Source organism: Coffea eugenioides, chromosome 8 (assembly GCF_003713205.1).
Source record: "Coffea eugenioides isolate CCC68of chromosome 8, Ceug_1.0, whole genome shotgun sequence".
NCBI lineage: Eukaryota > Viridiplantae > Streptophyta > Magnoliopsida > Gentianales > Rubiaceae > Coffea > Coffea eugenioides.
The window spans coordinates 43,271,229-43,286,895 of record NC_040042.1 but is presented as its reverse complement, the minus strand read 5'-3'; the positions used below and the strand labels follow the sequence as shown (position 1 = coordinate 43,286,895).

At 39.2% G+C, this 15,667-nt stretch overlaps 1 protein-coding gene across 3 annotated transcripts; it reads right to left on the bottom strand.

Moving 5' to 3' along the window:
* Positions 1 to 293: 293 nt before the first annotated feature.
* Positions 294 to 14,613, bottom strand: LOC113779565. Of its 3 annotated transcripts, XM_027325176.1 has the most exons (16): positions 14,259 to 14,613; positions 9,542 to 11,397; positions 8,967 to 9,458; positions 8,093 to 8,409; positions 7,531 to 7,991; positions 7,250 to 7,302; positions 7,055 to 7,162; positions 6,283 to 6,981; positions 5,153 to 6,165; positions 4,805 to 4,913; positions 3,691 to 3,871; positions 2,597 to 2,664; positions 2,399 to 2,502; positions 1,444 to 2,301; positions 756 to 853; positions 294 to 619 (listed from the first exon to the last, which is right to left on the bottom strand). In XM_027325176.1, exons 2-16 carry the CDS (start codon positions 11,385 to 11,387, stop codon positions 613 to 615), a joined length of 6,414 nt encoding a protein of 2,137 aa, XP_027180977.1. In that variant the 5' UTR covers positions 11,388 to 11,397; positions 14,259 to 14,613; the 3' UTR covers positions 294 to 612. The 3 variants fall into 3 exon arrangements, with proteins under 3 accessions (XP_027180977.1, XP_027180975.1, XP_027180976.1); XM_027325174.1 differs by having other exon boundaries at positions 5,153 to 6,981; XM_027325175.1 differs by having other exon boundaries at positions 5,153 to 6,981; positions 14,289 to 14,613.
* Between the last annotated feature and the right edge of the window lie 1,054 nt (positions 14,614 to 15,667).

The following is a 15,667-nucleotide window of genomic DNA, read 5'->3' as shown; positions in this document are numbered from 1 at the left end:
AACATTCTAAAGGTGTGCAAAATGATGTGTAAATACATATCACCCTCCAAAAGTTCGGATGATTAACCTAAAGTTCGAGTTCTCTTCCACTTCCTTTGACGAGACAAACGTAGTCATAGATGACAACGTGCTAAAGTACAGATCAACTCTATTATTTCAGGTCAATCAACCCTCAACCCCCTCCTAGGTACAAGAGCTTCGTGAGCTCTAATAAGGTAAATTGACAACCAACAAATATTTCGGCAAAGACAATGGAAAAAAGCAAAAGGAATGCTGAAACCTACAGGCAGAAAAATCAACAGAAAGGGCTGCAGCCTGCAAAATGGTATAATTTATCATTCAAAAAATTTCCAAGAAAACTACATAAGTTGATATACAAGCCTACCATGGTTATTGGTTAACTAGACATTCTGTAAGCTAAATCAATATGAACAATTCTAGCTAAATTTTACATCTTCGCAACACCAGGTACTGTGAACCCTCCAACCCAGATCTGCTTCTATGATAAATATTCACAAAATAAATCCTGGGTATCTTGATTGCTAAATGCATATGCTGGTTATTTAAAATCCTTCAGACCCAATTCCATTCAAAGAGCTTCTCGACTAGATGTTATTCCCTGTCACAAAATAATACAAGCCATTACAAGTTAAATACTGCAACATATCCCATAGCATTCTTTTATCTATTCTTTTGGTGGGGAGGAATAAGGGGAGGCCCAGGAAGAAGAATGTTACTTAGAATTCAAGTACTACCTCTTAGATACCGCCCTGTTATGGCTTCTCTGACTTTTGTCATGTGAAACAGATGGAATCTTGGAGACTATGAGTGAACTCTGCAATCCTTCTAATAGCTGTAGATAATCAAACCAAGTATAACTAGGGATCCTCTTAACCCCAAAAGATAAATTGAGATCTACTCTGAGTCAAAGCAAAATATGAGATCACAACTTGGTATAAAAGCCAAAGGAAACTTGTTACGGAACATTATATAGAGTATCAGGAACAGAAAAAAGGAAGACATTAGCCAATTATCAAGATCATATCAAAGCTACAATTCTGTTTACAGTTCCAATTGATTTGATTCCAATATTTATTTACTACTACAAGCCAGCGCACAATGCTCTCATGAACAGACAATCAGAGCAAGGCCCTTCTTTATATGACCTTCTGCAGGCAGAGAGAATATCTATGTTGTATAAATTCAATGACACCAAAATCATAAAAGCAATGTTGCTATTCAAATTTCCCACATTCTTCATTTTCTTTGCATTAACTAATCACTATCTCAAATAAGGTCAGATGGCTGAATATGCACCAAATCTTGATGTTGAGTACAAATTTAAAGCAAAGTAAGGAATTTGATTAAAGTTAAACTGGTTAGGCAAATCTGCTTTTGTGTAGATCCAACTGCAAATATAACAGTTTACATCTTGGTACTTACCCTTGATGTTGGCTGAATCCTGCGATTTGATCTACGGGGTTCAACAGCTTCAGGAATTGGTTTGTCCTTCAACTCAACCTTAGCTGACTTCCCACCAGCAGGCGGAGGTTTTCCTTTCTTCAGCCGCTCAGATTTGGTACCCAGAGTGGCTGCTCTCCTTGGAAACTCTGGGGGAGGAACTTGCGAAGAGGACGATATAGGTTCTTCGGCTGTCTCTTCAACATTTGAAGAGGACACAAAGTCAATAAGATTCTGCTGACCTGAATCATTCTCATCATTGCTGGTTGAATTCTTTCCCAGATCATCTGTTAAGCTTGCATCCTTTGAAGCAGCCAAAGATACCACAGAATTCTCTCTCTGAGGTAATGTTCTAGCAGACAAACCTGGAGGTTTTCCAGACTTAAGACCCCTAAGTTTATTAAACTCAGCTGTTTGCTTTTCCTTTGAATCAATTTTGGAACTACTCTTCCATCCACGAGGTCCTGGTCCTTGAGGCATTAAGTACTTTGTGAATTTCTCTGAGTCATTTGAAGCATTGCTCTTTATGCTACGATCAGAAACATAGTGCTTGCTAACTTCCATAAATTTTCTTTTCTTCCCAGGCTTGGGAACGCCAAAAATAACTTTAGAACCTTCCTTCTGTAAACCAGACCTCACTGTTCTAAGAGTCTCGGGCTTGTTTTCATTCCTGGTACTACCAACGTTGAATACTTTATCACTAGCAGATAAAGGCAGCAACCTTGAATCCTCAGGTTTCCCTGATTCAGCATAATCCACATTCTTTGATATTTTGCTCTTCCCTTTGCCCTCAACAGGAGGACTTCCCAGCTTTATTCGCTTCTCCTGTGGTGTATCACCCTGAAAATTCATAAAGTAAACAAACAAATAGCAACCAATAAGTTGGGGAAATGGAGATTCATGAAAAAATAAATATGAACAAGAAATAGTGTTAAACCTGCAAAGACTCTTTGAAATTTGCCCACTCAATCCACTCCCCATCTTTCCATACAAGGGTTGGCCTGAGATGCCATGCTCTAACAACTGACGTTTTTCCTTGAGCTGCAGAGGAAACACATGAAAAAATTTATCTCTGGAAAAACCAGATCATCTTTTTATGAAACACAAAAATTCTGGGGTGTGCAACCAGAAATACCTGGAAAGTGAACACTCAATGTAGTCTCATCTTTTTTGTTCTTTTCTATAATCACTCCTTCACGCCAGCTAAAAAACATTGAGAAAGCAGGTTCAAAATAGTTAGTCTCTGTGTCAAACAACATGACATCACAGCTCAAGTACAGAGATCTAACAGCAGTTCAAATCTAAGACTTTTTAACTCTCTATTGACAAAGTTCCACAGACAAGATATCACCAAAATAACGCTCACACTATATTTCAAGGAAACCAGAAAAATGAAAATGTATGTTAATAATGTATAGACTCTTAAAAAGAAGCATAATTTCCTCTCCTTTTGTATTGTTTGGCATTTTCCGCTAAATAATTCTGGATGCAAATTCAAGTTGCCGCATCTTTTCCATAAAAGGTCATCCAATATTTTAATGAATTCCAGGTTAAAAGCTTCCTTAGGTTGTCTAAATGAATCATATATCAAAAACACAAAAAAAAAATTCATGAACAAACATGCGCACACACTCGACTCTCATTGTTTGACAGTGCTCAGAATGAAGTCTACCGTAACTGACATGTTAAGACGTACAAAAATTACACAATGGAAGAAGGTTGGGAAAAAGAAGGAAAAACACATCCCATGAAGATAGCTCCCTCCCTCTTCCTGTCACCAAAAATCTTTCTGCCTTGGTCTATGATTTGAGGCACCTAAGTTACATTTACTAACAAGATGACAACACTTGCAGTGAAACATTCTCCTTTCTGAATGCAACAAAGAGTCTATGAAGGCAATAACTTGAAATATAAACACCCATTTATTTATTTCTCTGTCATTTTGGTAGATAAACCTCCTGTGATTTGCCATTAACATTCTCAACCATCAAGAAGACAAATCATGAAAATTTACCAACACAACCACAACATGCAGAACTTATTGGGCACATTAGGCAGGGAAACTGTCACCAGAACATCTAAATAGGAAGTAATCACGACAATTGGTAATAAAACCTATTAAATAACCTAGGACAAGGAAAAGGACTTAAACTGTTCACTCTACTATAAACCACTAGCAAACATATTAAAGCTCCAAAAATATTCACAGAGAGATGTAGGGGATCTCACCAATTTTCTATCCATGCATCAACTCTGTCATCAACAGACCAAGTATAATCTCTTGCAGCTGCTCTCCGCCTCTTCCTTGTCCCTTCAGATGTTATGCTAGTCATAGGATGGGCAAGCCGTATTCTTGGCTGTTTACTCCCTTCTGCTTCAAGTGGTATCCACTCCTTCAGTTTTGCTGACCCTACACCGAGAATTAAGAATAAATATTCTATAATAGTTGAATATACTACAGATATACTTTATCAAGAACAGTTTTCCCAAACCAAATGTCACCATGCCATAAACCATGCTCACTGTGCATAACTAAAATCCTAGCAGGTCAAAGACCGATTATACGAAATGCAGAGCCTTGTATGATAACCTGACTCTAGCTTTTATGAAGCCAAAATATTACACAAAGGACTTCTTAGATTCTCACCACAATCTGATGCTTGGCAAGAATGGATAGTTGAGTCTGCCTATAATTTTAAAAGAATTAATGCATGGACTTTGTGATAACAAGGTATGCATGACAAGTTTCTTGAGAAAGTAAGGTGTTTCTAGTTATACACCAATGCAATGTTATCCTCCAATACTTTCCTCTTCCCTTCGGGGAAGGGGCTAACACACCAGGATTTTAGTCTGTGTGACAAAACAATCAACTTTCACAGTGGTATGTCTGAGGCTTTTATTTAAATTGCAAGATTTATTCCATGACCACATTGTCCAACTTTCTGAGATAAGTTTCCTCCATCTCTTCAACTGGTTGGGCAAATAGACAAGCACTCTGCATTGTGCTATAGGAAAAAAGGAAGCCACTCAGACATGCCACAGATTTCACTCAATGAAAGCTTTCTGATATTAGCCTAAATAGGTAGGCATAGCTTCAGTTGGAACCGATATACTGTAACAGGGTTGCTCGTGTCAGCCTGAATGGTTGTCAGACACAAGGAGATATAAGAAATTATAGACTCGAGATGATATTAAAATGCGAATTGAGCGGTCAACCTGGAATTTAACACTAAGGTGACAGTGAGGTAACATTCCTAAAACTTAGCACTCTGCCTAACGTCCCACGGTATGTGTCTCAAATATGATGCATGTCATACTGAAACATGTTGCATAGGGAGCTTACCTTCATCTGATTCCAAATCAGTGTAGCAAACCAAGGCTTTTCCATCCTTCAAACTCAATACGTTGGCAGAAAACCAGGCTCCAGTGAAATCCCCATTGTCTTTGAAAACCTTGAATAAAAGGCAGCTAACTGAATAACATATCTCAGATGTTAAACATTATAGACAAACATCATAGTTTATTTATATCCTTTAAGACAAATAGCGTACAGTTTTGAAGAATATCATAGCCCATGAAACAAGGATCAAGAAAACTTAAAGAGGCAGGCATTCAGCAAATTGAACATGCCAGTCTTAAACTGCAATAAATTGCAAAAATCCAAAATTCTAGACCGTTAAAACCTACATACCTCAACAAGGCTACTCTCTTTTATGCCATTGTCATTAAAGGTAACAATCATATTTTCATCTGCCATAGATCTTGATCCAATCACCGCCTCATGAACATCATCTGTAGCCTTCCTTGAATCTGATGCTCTACGACTCTTTTGCCCTCTAAAATCCTTTTCAACTCGAGTGTCAGTAGCAGAAATGCCCTCACCTCCCTTATTGTGGTTCTCCTTGGATGTCTCTTTAGGGAAAGGTGAAACACCATTGTTTCTAGTATGTACCTCCTTCACTGAGTGGTCCAGAACAACATCAGCCACTTCCTCAACACTGTTGATGCTCGACTTATTTCCAACCATGTTTGACTTGGCACCCTGCCCAGAAGGTAATTTTGCACCTTTCCAATAATTTTCTGGACCAGCCTCAACCAATTTACTAATAGGCAAAGGATCACCCATTGCAACAACTTTCCCTGCTTGTGATACAGCTTCTGCTGCCAATTCAGCAGCTTTTACTATGGCATCCAAATTTTCAGCATGCCTTGAGGCGGCTGAAGCAGCCTCAATCTTCTTCCTAGCAGCTTCCCTTGCAGCAAAGATGATTGAACTAGAACCATTATTTCCGTCCCCAACCTTCAGAATTGATGCAGGAGTTGCATTCCCCACATTGTTTACAAAACCAGGAACAGATTGTAAGTTAACTTGAGTTGGATGTTGAGTCCCACTGGAGATCAATGCCTCATCAGCCATCAGTTTGGCTTGGAGAGCAACATTTGATGCAATCTTAGCAGCAGCAGCTGCAGCCTTCGCAATAGAAGCAGCTGCTGCTATTGCAACAGCTGCAGATGTTAGCTTAGCCTCAACATCAGCCGTCAAGCCACAATTATTGTGTTTCTCCAATTGACACCATACATTCTGGCAGTGAGAAACTGCTATAGCAGCATGTGCAGATGCCTCTTCTGCCTGCAGTTTAGCCTCCTCCACCTTTGCAATGTCCTCTGGTTTCAAGGGCCTCTTTTCAGGAAGTGATTCCCCACCTTTTGGGTGATCAATGGTGGAAACAGAGGACACAGTTGTGAGAGGCTTATCTGAACTGCTCTTAAGCACAAAATTGGACAGGGTAGTATTAGCAACGGATGTAGAGATATTAATACCAGCAGGAGCAGGTACCAGCTCCGTGTGATGTCGAGGAACCAAAACACCCTGCCCAAGATCCTCCACCGCATGAACTTTTCTTGATGCATCATTATTGAATGCTGGTACAGCTGATCCTGTCTGAGTCACGGGCACTGATTTCTGGCCAATATCCTCAGTAGCAGAAGTCTTCTTTCTTTTTCTAGATTTTGGATCAGTAGAATGCGGGCCATGTGAACCTGAGACTTTTTTCAAATCATGAGCTGTGGGATCAGGCGAAGCAAGTTTTGTAGTGGAAGAAACTGAAACAGATGACTCTTTGATGGGTGTTAATTTTACTGTTTCTGTAAGGGGTATTGGAGGAAACCGAGCACTGACATCTACAGCAGAACTTTGTGCAGAGGAAACCCATGAACCAGGGAAAGGGGGCTGCGATGCCCAAGAAGTTGTATTTCCACCAAAGTTACGCATAGGCGGTGTCTGATAAGCATGCAAAGGAGAAAGTGCCTGATAATCAAGAACAGGACCTCTAACCATGTTATTGGTTGCCAGAGCATCACAAGAGGGCGTAGGTATGTTCCATAGAGGTGAAGAAAGAGGTATCATTGGATTAACAACAGGAGAAGGGCCACTCTTGCTGCTCACTCTAGCAGCAGGTGTTGAAAGAACCTTGTTTTGGCTCAAACCCTGTATATTTCCCTGCTCTGAAGTTTTAGGACCTACATTGGAGCAAATTGGAACACGCTTCAGCAACAACAAAACCTTAAAAAACCTCAAAAAGTCATGAAGTACCTGAACGTGATTGTACAGGGGTCTCAGAGCTGCCTGGATGCAATTTTGGACCATGCAGCCTTTCCAAACATGCCCGCCAAGCAGGCTCCCAAAAGCTCCTCCCTCCTTCTGTTAGTGAAAAGCTTCAAGCTAGTTACCACAGATGCTAACAGATACATACAGGTACGAACAAAATAGAAGGAAGAATATACGAACCACACATCCCAAATGCCGAAACCATACAAGCTTCATCAGGTGCTACTCCTTGTCTGCACCATCACAATTTCAAAATATAGTTAAATCAAATGCCAGCAGGTAGACATGACATAAGACTTTTGTATAAAAGTTCAGGAACTGCAAGAGAAAGGTATCAGGAAAAGAAACCAGACTCAGGTCTTATTTGCGGACAAACATAACTATGCCTAATGACCAGAATCTATTCACTTTCTTCACATGCCATATTGTGTATGTATCTTTGATTTCAGTATAGGACTCACATCAAGGACCCATAAACAAAAATTTGCGCCCGTAATTGCACTTGCTGTAGATCTGTAAAAGGCTGCTGAAAGAATAAAGATACTTGAGCTGAAGTGTTCAAATCTGGTAAACTTGATACAGAAACAGGAAGAACCACGCCTTGCTTTGCTCCACTGCGTTCCACGCTTGTCACTTCTAATTGCTTAAGTTGACAACTTCCTGTTGAGCCAATGGGTGCTGATAATCTGTCCCCTCTCTCTGAATGCTTCAGTGGGGCTGTTTCCTTCAAAGGATTTCCCTTTCCAGCATTTTCTTTCCCTGATTTTGCAGAGCTGCGCCTCGTTTTTCGCTCCGAGGTGCCTTTGGCAGCATGGGGTGGTGCCCCCTTATCAGGTGTTTGTTGACTTCCATGAGAAATTTCCTGCACTACTATAGGATCTACTTGGCTTCCCCCAGATGTCGAAGGGAATTTATCTACGACCTTCAACAATATTTGGAAGACAAGGAAAAAGAAACAAAAGATTATGTAATTTGCAAGACAATAACATCTAAACAAGTATTTAGGATAATGCAGTTACACACTGTGGATCTTTTGTGAGCTTGAATATGCGGATCTGACTGCCAACCCTTGCTAGTTCCTCCCTCTGGAAGACGTTCCAAGGGACTGACATCAAAGGCAAAGCTCCCCTCATCTTTGGAGGCAACATTCACTTGTAAAGCTATGTCACTTGATGAAGTATCACCATCATTTCTTTCTTTGCAGTCAGAGGGAGGGAAATTCTTAGTCATGCCCCCAGTGACACCTGCTTGCTTATTCATCTCACATTCAGAAAGTTCAGGGACACCAATACCATCCGAAGTATCATCAGGTTTCTCAATTGCTGGAGAAATGCTTCCACCTGCAAGAGGGAAAAAAATTCAGATGATAGGGAAGATAATAACAGATAAATGACCCTAAAAAGAAGAATAACAATAATCCGCACAATAGCAGAAGATCACAATTATTTGAGACAAAGCAACTTCTAAGACTACTGGACGAGCACCTGCAATTAAAATGCATCTCTCCAAACCACACACACACACAAAAACCCATAATATTTGATCTGAGTGATAAACAACCCGGGGTACTTTTTGATTAACATTTGCACTCAAAATTTAAAGCAACTCATCAACTGCAGAACAAAGATAGTAATTTTCGCCCTTCTAGAACGTATCTAGTATGGGTAAGATGCTATCTGCAAACTTCATACAAAAGATTGTGTTAGGGAGAAAAACCATGGAGGCCACTACAAAATTCAGTTTCTACGTCATAGCTCAAAAGCACTTTTTGGCATAACCAGAATTTAATGAGCTCGAGATCCAAAGCACTGGGTTTAGAAGTCACATCATTCACAAACTACATAAAATGGGTGGTAAAAAAAAAAAATTTTAAAAAGAAGAGAGATAATAAATCAACCTTGAACTTCAGAAGATGCTGCTACGCGCTTTTTTTCTTTCTGTGGTTCATCAGGGTTTAGGTTCTCTACTACGTCAGCACCTTCTCCCTCTTTTGCATTTGGCTGACAATGAACTAACAGCTCCACTGAAGCTCTTTCAGCAACCACTTGCTCGACATTAGATGCTGCAGCAAATGTCTCAGCCAGTATCAGACTGGCAGAGGCATTAGCTTCATCTGACGCTGCTTCTACAACTAAATCCTCAGTTCTAACAGCCTTGGCTACAGCATCAGGGTGCTGCTGGGTTGCCTCTTCCACAGGCTCCCCCAACAATGATCTACCAGCATCTATTGGGGCTTCCATTTGCATCCCTCTTTTCCCTTCAAATTGATCACTCTTCTGCTCCATAATCTGATCAGCAACTTTAGTACTAGCAGCAACACTAAGCAAGGGAACATCCACAACTGTGTCAGGTGATATTTGGTCTGCACCTTCCACCTCACATTTTGAATCTGCAAAGGATGAGAAAAAATCAGGGACAATATTGAGTTGAAATCAAGAAATGGACACAAAAGCCACTTTTTTGGTGAAATACCCTTTTCTTTAGTGACTGAAGCGTCAATTTCTGTTCTAGAAGCTGTCTCAACATTCTCCCCAGTTTCAGCCAGAGGTGATGATCCAACCACCTTCCCATCATCAAATGACTCAACAGAATCATGGTCCATTTTACCTGAATCAGAAGTCATCTCTTCACCACCCTTTTCCTGGATTGACACAACTTGTACATAATCGTGAACGTCAACCTGCATAGAGGACAAAACTTCTCCAGAAATATCCGCAGAACCAGCTTGCCTTGGAGGCACCACATATGCTGCATCACTAGAATCCTCATTGTGGACGCCAGCAGCGTCATTTCCATGCTTAGTATCCACACTTATGACACCACAATCTTCTCCAACAGTAGTACATGTCTGTTCCAAAACAGTGACATCATCTGCATGTTTAACGACCTGTTCACTGTGTTTGGAAGATTCAAATTGCATTTCAGATACCATAGGTGTCTCCATTTCAATGACAGAGGACCCTATACCCGTATGGCTAGTGCTTCCAATATGATCATCATTTTTATTGACCAAATTGCTATTTTCATGAGAAATCTGCACATCACATACTTTCTCAGAAGAAATAACATTAGTCTTTGTGTCCCTAGCACCAACAGGACACTCGTCAACAATGCCATCACTACTTTGACAGGTCACTAATGACTTCTCAACCAACATGCTTCTACTCTCAAATTGTAGTCTGATCTCCATGCCCTCTGAAAAGCTGTCAGCCTGAGCGGGTTGAAGAGAACATACCTCCTCATTGCATCCTTCATCCGTCAGCAAATCAGAATTTCCTACTGGCGGAAGTCTGGAAGGTTCCTCTAAGTCACTGGCAGTCACTTCAGCTGCACATTTCTCTACAGCTTCCACATTTGAATCAACCTGATGCGGACAACGGAGGCCAGTAACACATGTTTCTGCAGATATCTCACTGAATTTTTGGTCATCCATGACAGAAACATTATCTTTTACGCTGCAGTCCTCAGATCTATTATCCGTTGAACCAGTAGCACTTTCAAGATGTACATCACTTGCCATACTCTGATTACTCAACTTCTCAACACTCACAGGAACATCCTTTGCAAGGCATTCTGCATGTTGAACCTCAACCTCAGAAATAGAAGGATCTTGTTGCATTTTTTCATTTAAAGATTCATTGACTGAAGTGCATATTTCTCTTTGATTCTCATCTAAAGACTTCATGTCAATGCCTAAGTTTTCGTCTGTCACACCTATACTACTTTTTTCACTAGTAGCACCTGAAGATGCATGAGCTAGAAAGTGAACCTCTTTCACCGGAGAGATAGATTTACCACACGCATCCTCCACCCCCGGGTTCTCACTCAATTCAGAAAATTTTCCTACAACCTCAGCTGGGGGTAATTCCAAGTTAGAATCTTCAATTTTATCTATTTTATCATCCATTTGATTGGGTATGCTAGGAAATTCATCACCAGCATCAGATTTCTTAATGGTAGATTCCCCTGGGATCATTTCTTCCTGCCCAACTGACTTCAATAACATTTCAACAGATTCGGATGAAGTTGCCTCAGACCAGACATTGTTATGCCTTGGTATGGGGCATGAATCAGCTGCACTTGAACTAAACTCTATTCCACTACTTCCACGAGAAAAGTCCTCAATCCACTGGTTATCTTCCTGACTTGGAATGCCAAGAAAAACTTCGTTCTCAACCAAACTGTCAAATCTTAGATGCCCCTCATCAAAGTCAAACTTGGGAAGAGCATATGGACGTAGAACAGGAGAGACTTTGGAGTTTTCTTCACCAACTAATTGAAAACCCTGGCCTTGATAAACATTGTCTTCATTGTCCATTGGTATATCCCTAAGAAGAAAAGATATCAGTAAGAGCAGAAAAAATCCTTTTCATTTTACAGGCTCATCACCAAGACTAGAAGAGCATTGCTATGAAAGCAATTTATACACTTTTGTATACCATCCAAATGTCAAAGCAAAAGATGTATTCCTATTAAATAAACAGAAAACTGTTCTTTGAATAACCATCGCAGAAGAATTTCAAGGAACAACTTAATCTCTTACTTCAAGAGTCTGTGAAGCCCACATTAAAATTAAGGAAATGTAAACCCAGAGGAAAAGCAATACTAAATTCCAAAAACAATTTATGACAGGAGTTTGAAAATTCACAACATAAACAAAGCAACTACATTAGAATCTCCATCCCAACTGAACTCTCAGTTCTCATCTACTGCTAATAAAATTACTTGCCTCAAAATAAATACCACAGGAAACCCTAAAGGTTGTCAAATCCTAATAGAACAAAATCTCAAGCTCCAAATGAATATTAATCTGCAAGTTCTCTGCCACCCAAACATACAGAAACTGTACAATTTTTTTTTTTAAAAAAAAAAAAAAAACTGCACCAACAGGGTATAAACCAGTCAATGAATAAGATGAAACCAGAAAGCCAAAACCGGTCAGACATTTCTAGCAAAGATCAACTGCCTTGTTCCTTGCTATTTCCAAGACCAATCACAGCACGCACAGTGAAAACTTTACAATCCAAGAGATGAGGGAAACAAGACTAATAAAAAAAACAATGCTAATAACTTGAAGTCCCTTCCACCCACACCTCAAAAAAAGGAGATATAAAGGAAGAAAGAGGAAGGCAGGAAACTATGAAACTCGTTGCAAACATATAACAGACTGTCAGTGAAATCCTACACAATACAATTCAAGACTCAATTTTCTTTGCATCTTGCAGCAATCTGTTGTTCCCAAAAAAGGGATATGTTTAACCATGTTCAGGGAAATTTTCATTTATAAACCATATTCCTATGTTCAGACATAAAGTATAGCACCCATTTACGCTGTATTTTTCAACCTTACTAGCACTCATTAATGGGCTCTAACAGCAACATATAGCACAAAAGCAAGTCTAGACAAACAAAATAAAACTTTCATTTGTTTGTCAAGAATATTGATTCTTCCATTCATAAAGTTCCTCCATAGATGTAAATGTTGAGCTATTTGAGTTGTTTTCAAACAAATACAGTTTGCAGAAGAAGAAAATGTGGTTGAATGACACTCTTTTAGGTCACCTAAAATTTTCTAGTGATTTCCAAACATTCTAATCAATAAAGCCAATGAAATCAAACAAAAGCAATTCCAAAATAGTTTCTAATAAAATTTAAAAAAAAAGGAGAGAGACTCTTTAAAATGCAAAATGCAACCAACATTTCCCTTTTTCCTGCCTACTATTAGGGATAAGTTCTCAATCACACAGGATGCACTCTTTCAAGAAATAAGAGAAGGATTGCTATCCTCTTCTAATGCCTTCATACAGAAACTGAACTTGAAACACAAACAATTAATAGGCCTCCACATGGTGCTTTTATGATTAACATTCTGAGAGAGCGGGGAGGAAGAGATACCGAAGCAAAAAGTATATCAAGCCAAATCACCATATCAATGCCAAACTTCACATCGAGCCTCATTAAATAATCCAGAATTTTCAGAAACCCTGAACCCAATGCCCAACCAAAAAAACAATTCACTGCAATCACCGCATTCCATACATAGAATACTGGCAAGTCAGCAGTAAGCCCAACTCCCTCCATTCATCAAACTCTTCCTCATCACACAAATGGGATAAAAAAAATATTTACCATGATTTTGCCTTAAAGAGAAATGGAGCTAATGTCATCAGCAAAAATCAAGAAATGGAGCTTGTTACAGAATCATTACCCAATGTCATCAGCAATTAAGAACCCCAAGATTCCAATTGCCAGAGTTATCTAAAACCATTAAGTCAACAATGAAGACTCAGTCCTGTAAACAAAGCCTACCATTTCCTTAATACCAACTCCCAGAAAAAAGACCCAAAAATTTTAATTTGCTTAAGCTACTCTTCAACTCGTGCCCACCCATGGATAAAAGAGACTAGATAGGATAAGAGGCAAGGTTTAGAATACTATTCAACAAGTCTCGCATCTTAAGACCTCTTTAAACTAAAAGCCAAATGCAGTGAAAAAAAAAAGTCTTGCTGCAACACCCAACTTCCACATTAATTCTTCCTACTGAAGCACAGCGGATCAGAAAAAGAAAGAAACAATATTCACTTTTTTTTGGGTGAAATTACACTTCCACTCTTCACCACCATCCAATAAAAAATGCTGCTTTTTAAAATTTTACTGCCTTCCATTTTCATCATAAATCAAGGGTGCCTGAGATTCAACCCTATTGCCACATTACACAAGTAAAAGGTCATTGAGCAACATTAGCTCGCCCCAACAACATTGCAAGTCACTCTACACTAACCCAAATAATAGCTGCTTTGACTAATGCTCCATCCACCCCCCCCCCCTGGCCCTCCAACCAAAGAGAACAAAGTACAATATCAAATCTTCCTCCATCACTATTCACCGTGACTGAGAACAAAAAAACGAAAAGGATAAAACAAAAAAGCAATGGAAAAATCCTAACTTTAGCCAATAAACACCAACCTTTGACCTATAATTGTCGTTAATTTAAACAAAACCCTAAATACTAAAGTACCAAGTTCATCAACTAAATGACAGCTAGAGCAAAACCTAATACAAATTATCATATTCCAGCCCCAAAAATCAACCCTAATGTACAAATAGTAATACAAAAATAAAATAAAGCAATAAAAAAAATATAAAAGCAGTGTCACAGATATAACACCATGGAGGAAATGAAGAGTACCAGAACAAGTAGTAAGTCTAGAGACGCTACCTCCCTCCATCCGGCGAATCCTCACCGTCGATCAACTCTACCCCCAAAACTCTTCTGCTTCATAACCAATCCCCCCAAATTCGTAGCGTCTTCCCCTTTCCTTAAAACCCCAACCCCTCTCAACCCAAAACCCTAACTCCTTCCCCCAAAAAAAAACGACGTCGCAGCAACTCAAAAGTCCACTCCGCTACACCTCAACTTTATTATGTTTTCTGATAGCAAGAAGAAAAATGATAAAGTTGGTCTGCGTCTCTCTCTGTGTGAGTGCTCGTTTGTGTGTCAAACTGAGTGTGTGTGAGTGTGTGTTTTTCTTCAGATGTTTAGAGAGAGAGAGAGAGAGAGAGAATGGATGATGGCGATCGATTCTGAGAGAGGGGTTGAAAAATCGATGGGGAATCGGACGGGGGTTGGACCGAGCGGAATATAGAATGACGTGGTGGAATTTTATTGGTGAAGGTGTCAATAGGGACCAATGGTTTTTTACTGTTTAGGTGTAGGTGTTGGGTGTGGTGTTTCGGTTACGGATAGGTGAGGGAGTTGATGTGACAGCCTTAGTCACTTAATTGATTGGTTGCTTCGGTTGCAGAATTCATTTCATAAAGGCACGAAATTTGAAAGCGGTGAATCAATGATGAATGGAAGAGCAAATTATTCGGAGACCATTCAATAGTAGAGTTTTAACTATTCAACTTATGAGAGTATATATTTACCCATTAAATTATCAGAGTTGCAAATTTTAGGCCATTTTATTTGTCTTTACTATTAAATCTGCCAAATCTAAAAGTCGCAAGAATCATGAAACATAACAGGATCTGGTAGGCTTCAAGGTGGAAATAAATTGAATGGCTCAAAAATTATATTTTTGATAGTTTAGTAAGTAAATACATACACTTAAAAATTGAGTTATCAAAACTTTACTATTCAAAAAGTTTAATGACTATTTGTATAATTTGGCGATAATTTCAGAAACCTCAAAACCTCCCTTGAGGTTTCTGACAATTTCATTTACCTCCCCTGAGGTTTCCACAATTACACTGACCTCTCCTGGCAGAACTTGGGACCAAATTGCTGACATCATATAATGCAAAATTACTATTATACCCAAGACATTGTGTGTTATTATAAGACTGAAATCTGATAAATAAGTCATTAGGGTCCAAATTAAATCTTTTAATTTCATTAACCAAATTACCAGTTGGAATCTTGCTAATCAAAAAAGCATTTAACCAGCTGGCGTCAATTTCGTTCACCAATATGGCACCATTTTGTTGATTGACACCAGGAACAACACAACAAACTAGTCTTTTATATATTGTGAAGAAGGCATCAAGAAGAAAAAAGAAAAATAAAAAGAAACATAATGAAGATGGAAGCTGAAG

Excerpts from the sequence above, each read along its gene's own strand:
- LOC113779565 (XM_027325174.1), bottom strand. The coding sequence starts at position 11,387 with ATGGACAATGAAGACAATGTTTATCAAGGCCAGGGTTTTCAATTAGTT. Across the intron at positions 8,410-8,966 it reads AGCATCTTCTGAAGTTCAAG|GTGGAAGCATTTCTCCAGCA; the intron begins GTTGATTTATTA and ends TCCCTCTTGCAG. Across the intron at positions 6,982-7,054 it reads CCCTGTACAATCACGTTCAG|GTCCTAAAACTTCAGAGCAG; the intron begins GTACTTCATGAC and ends GCTCCAATGTAG.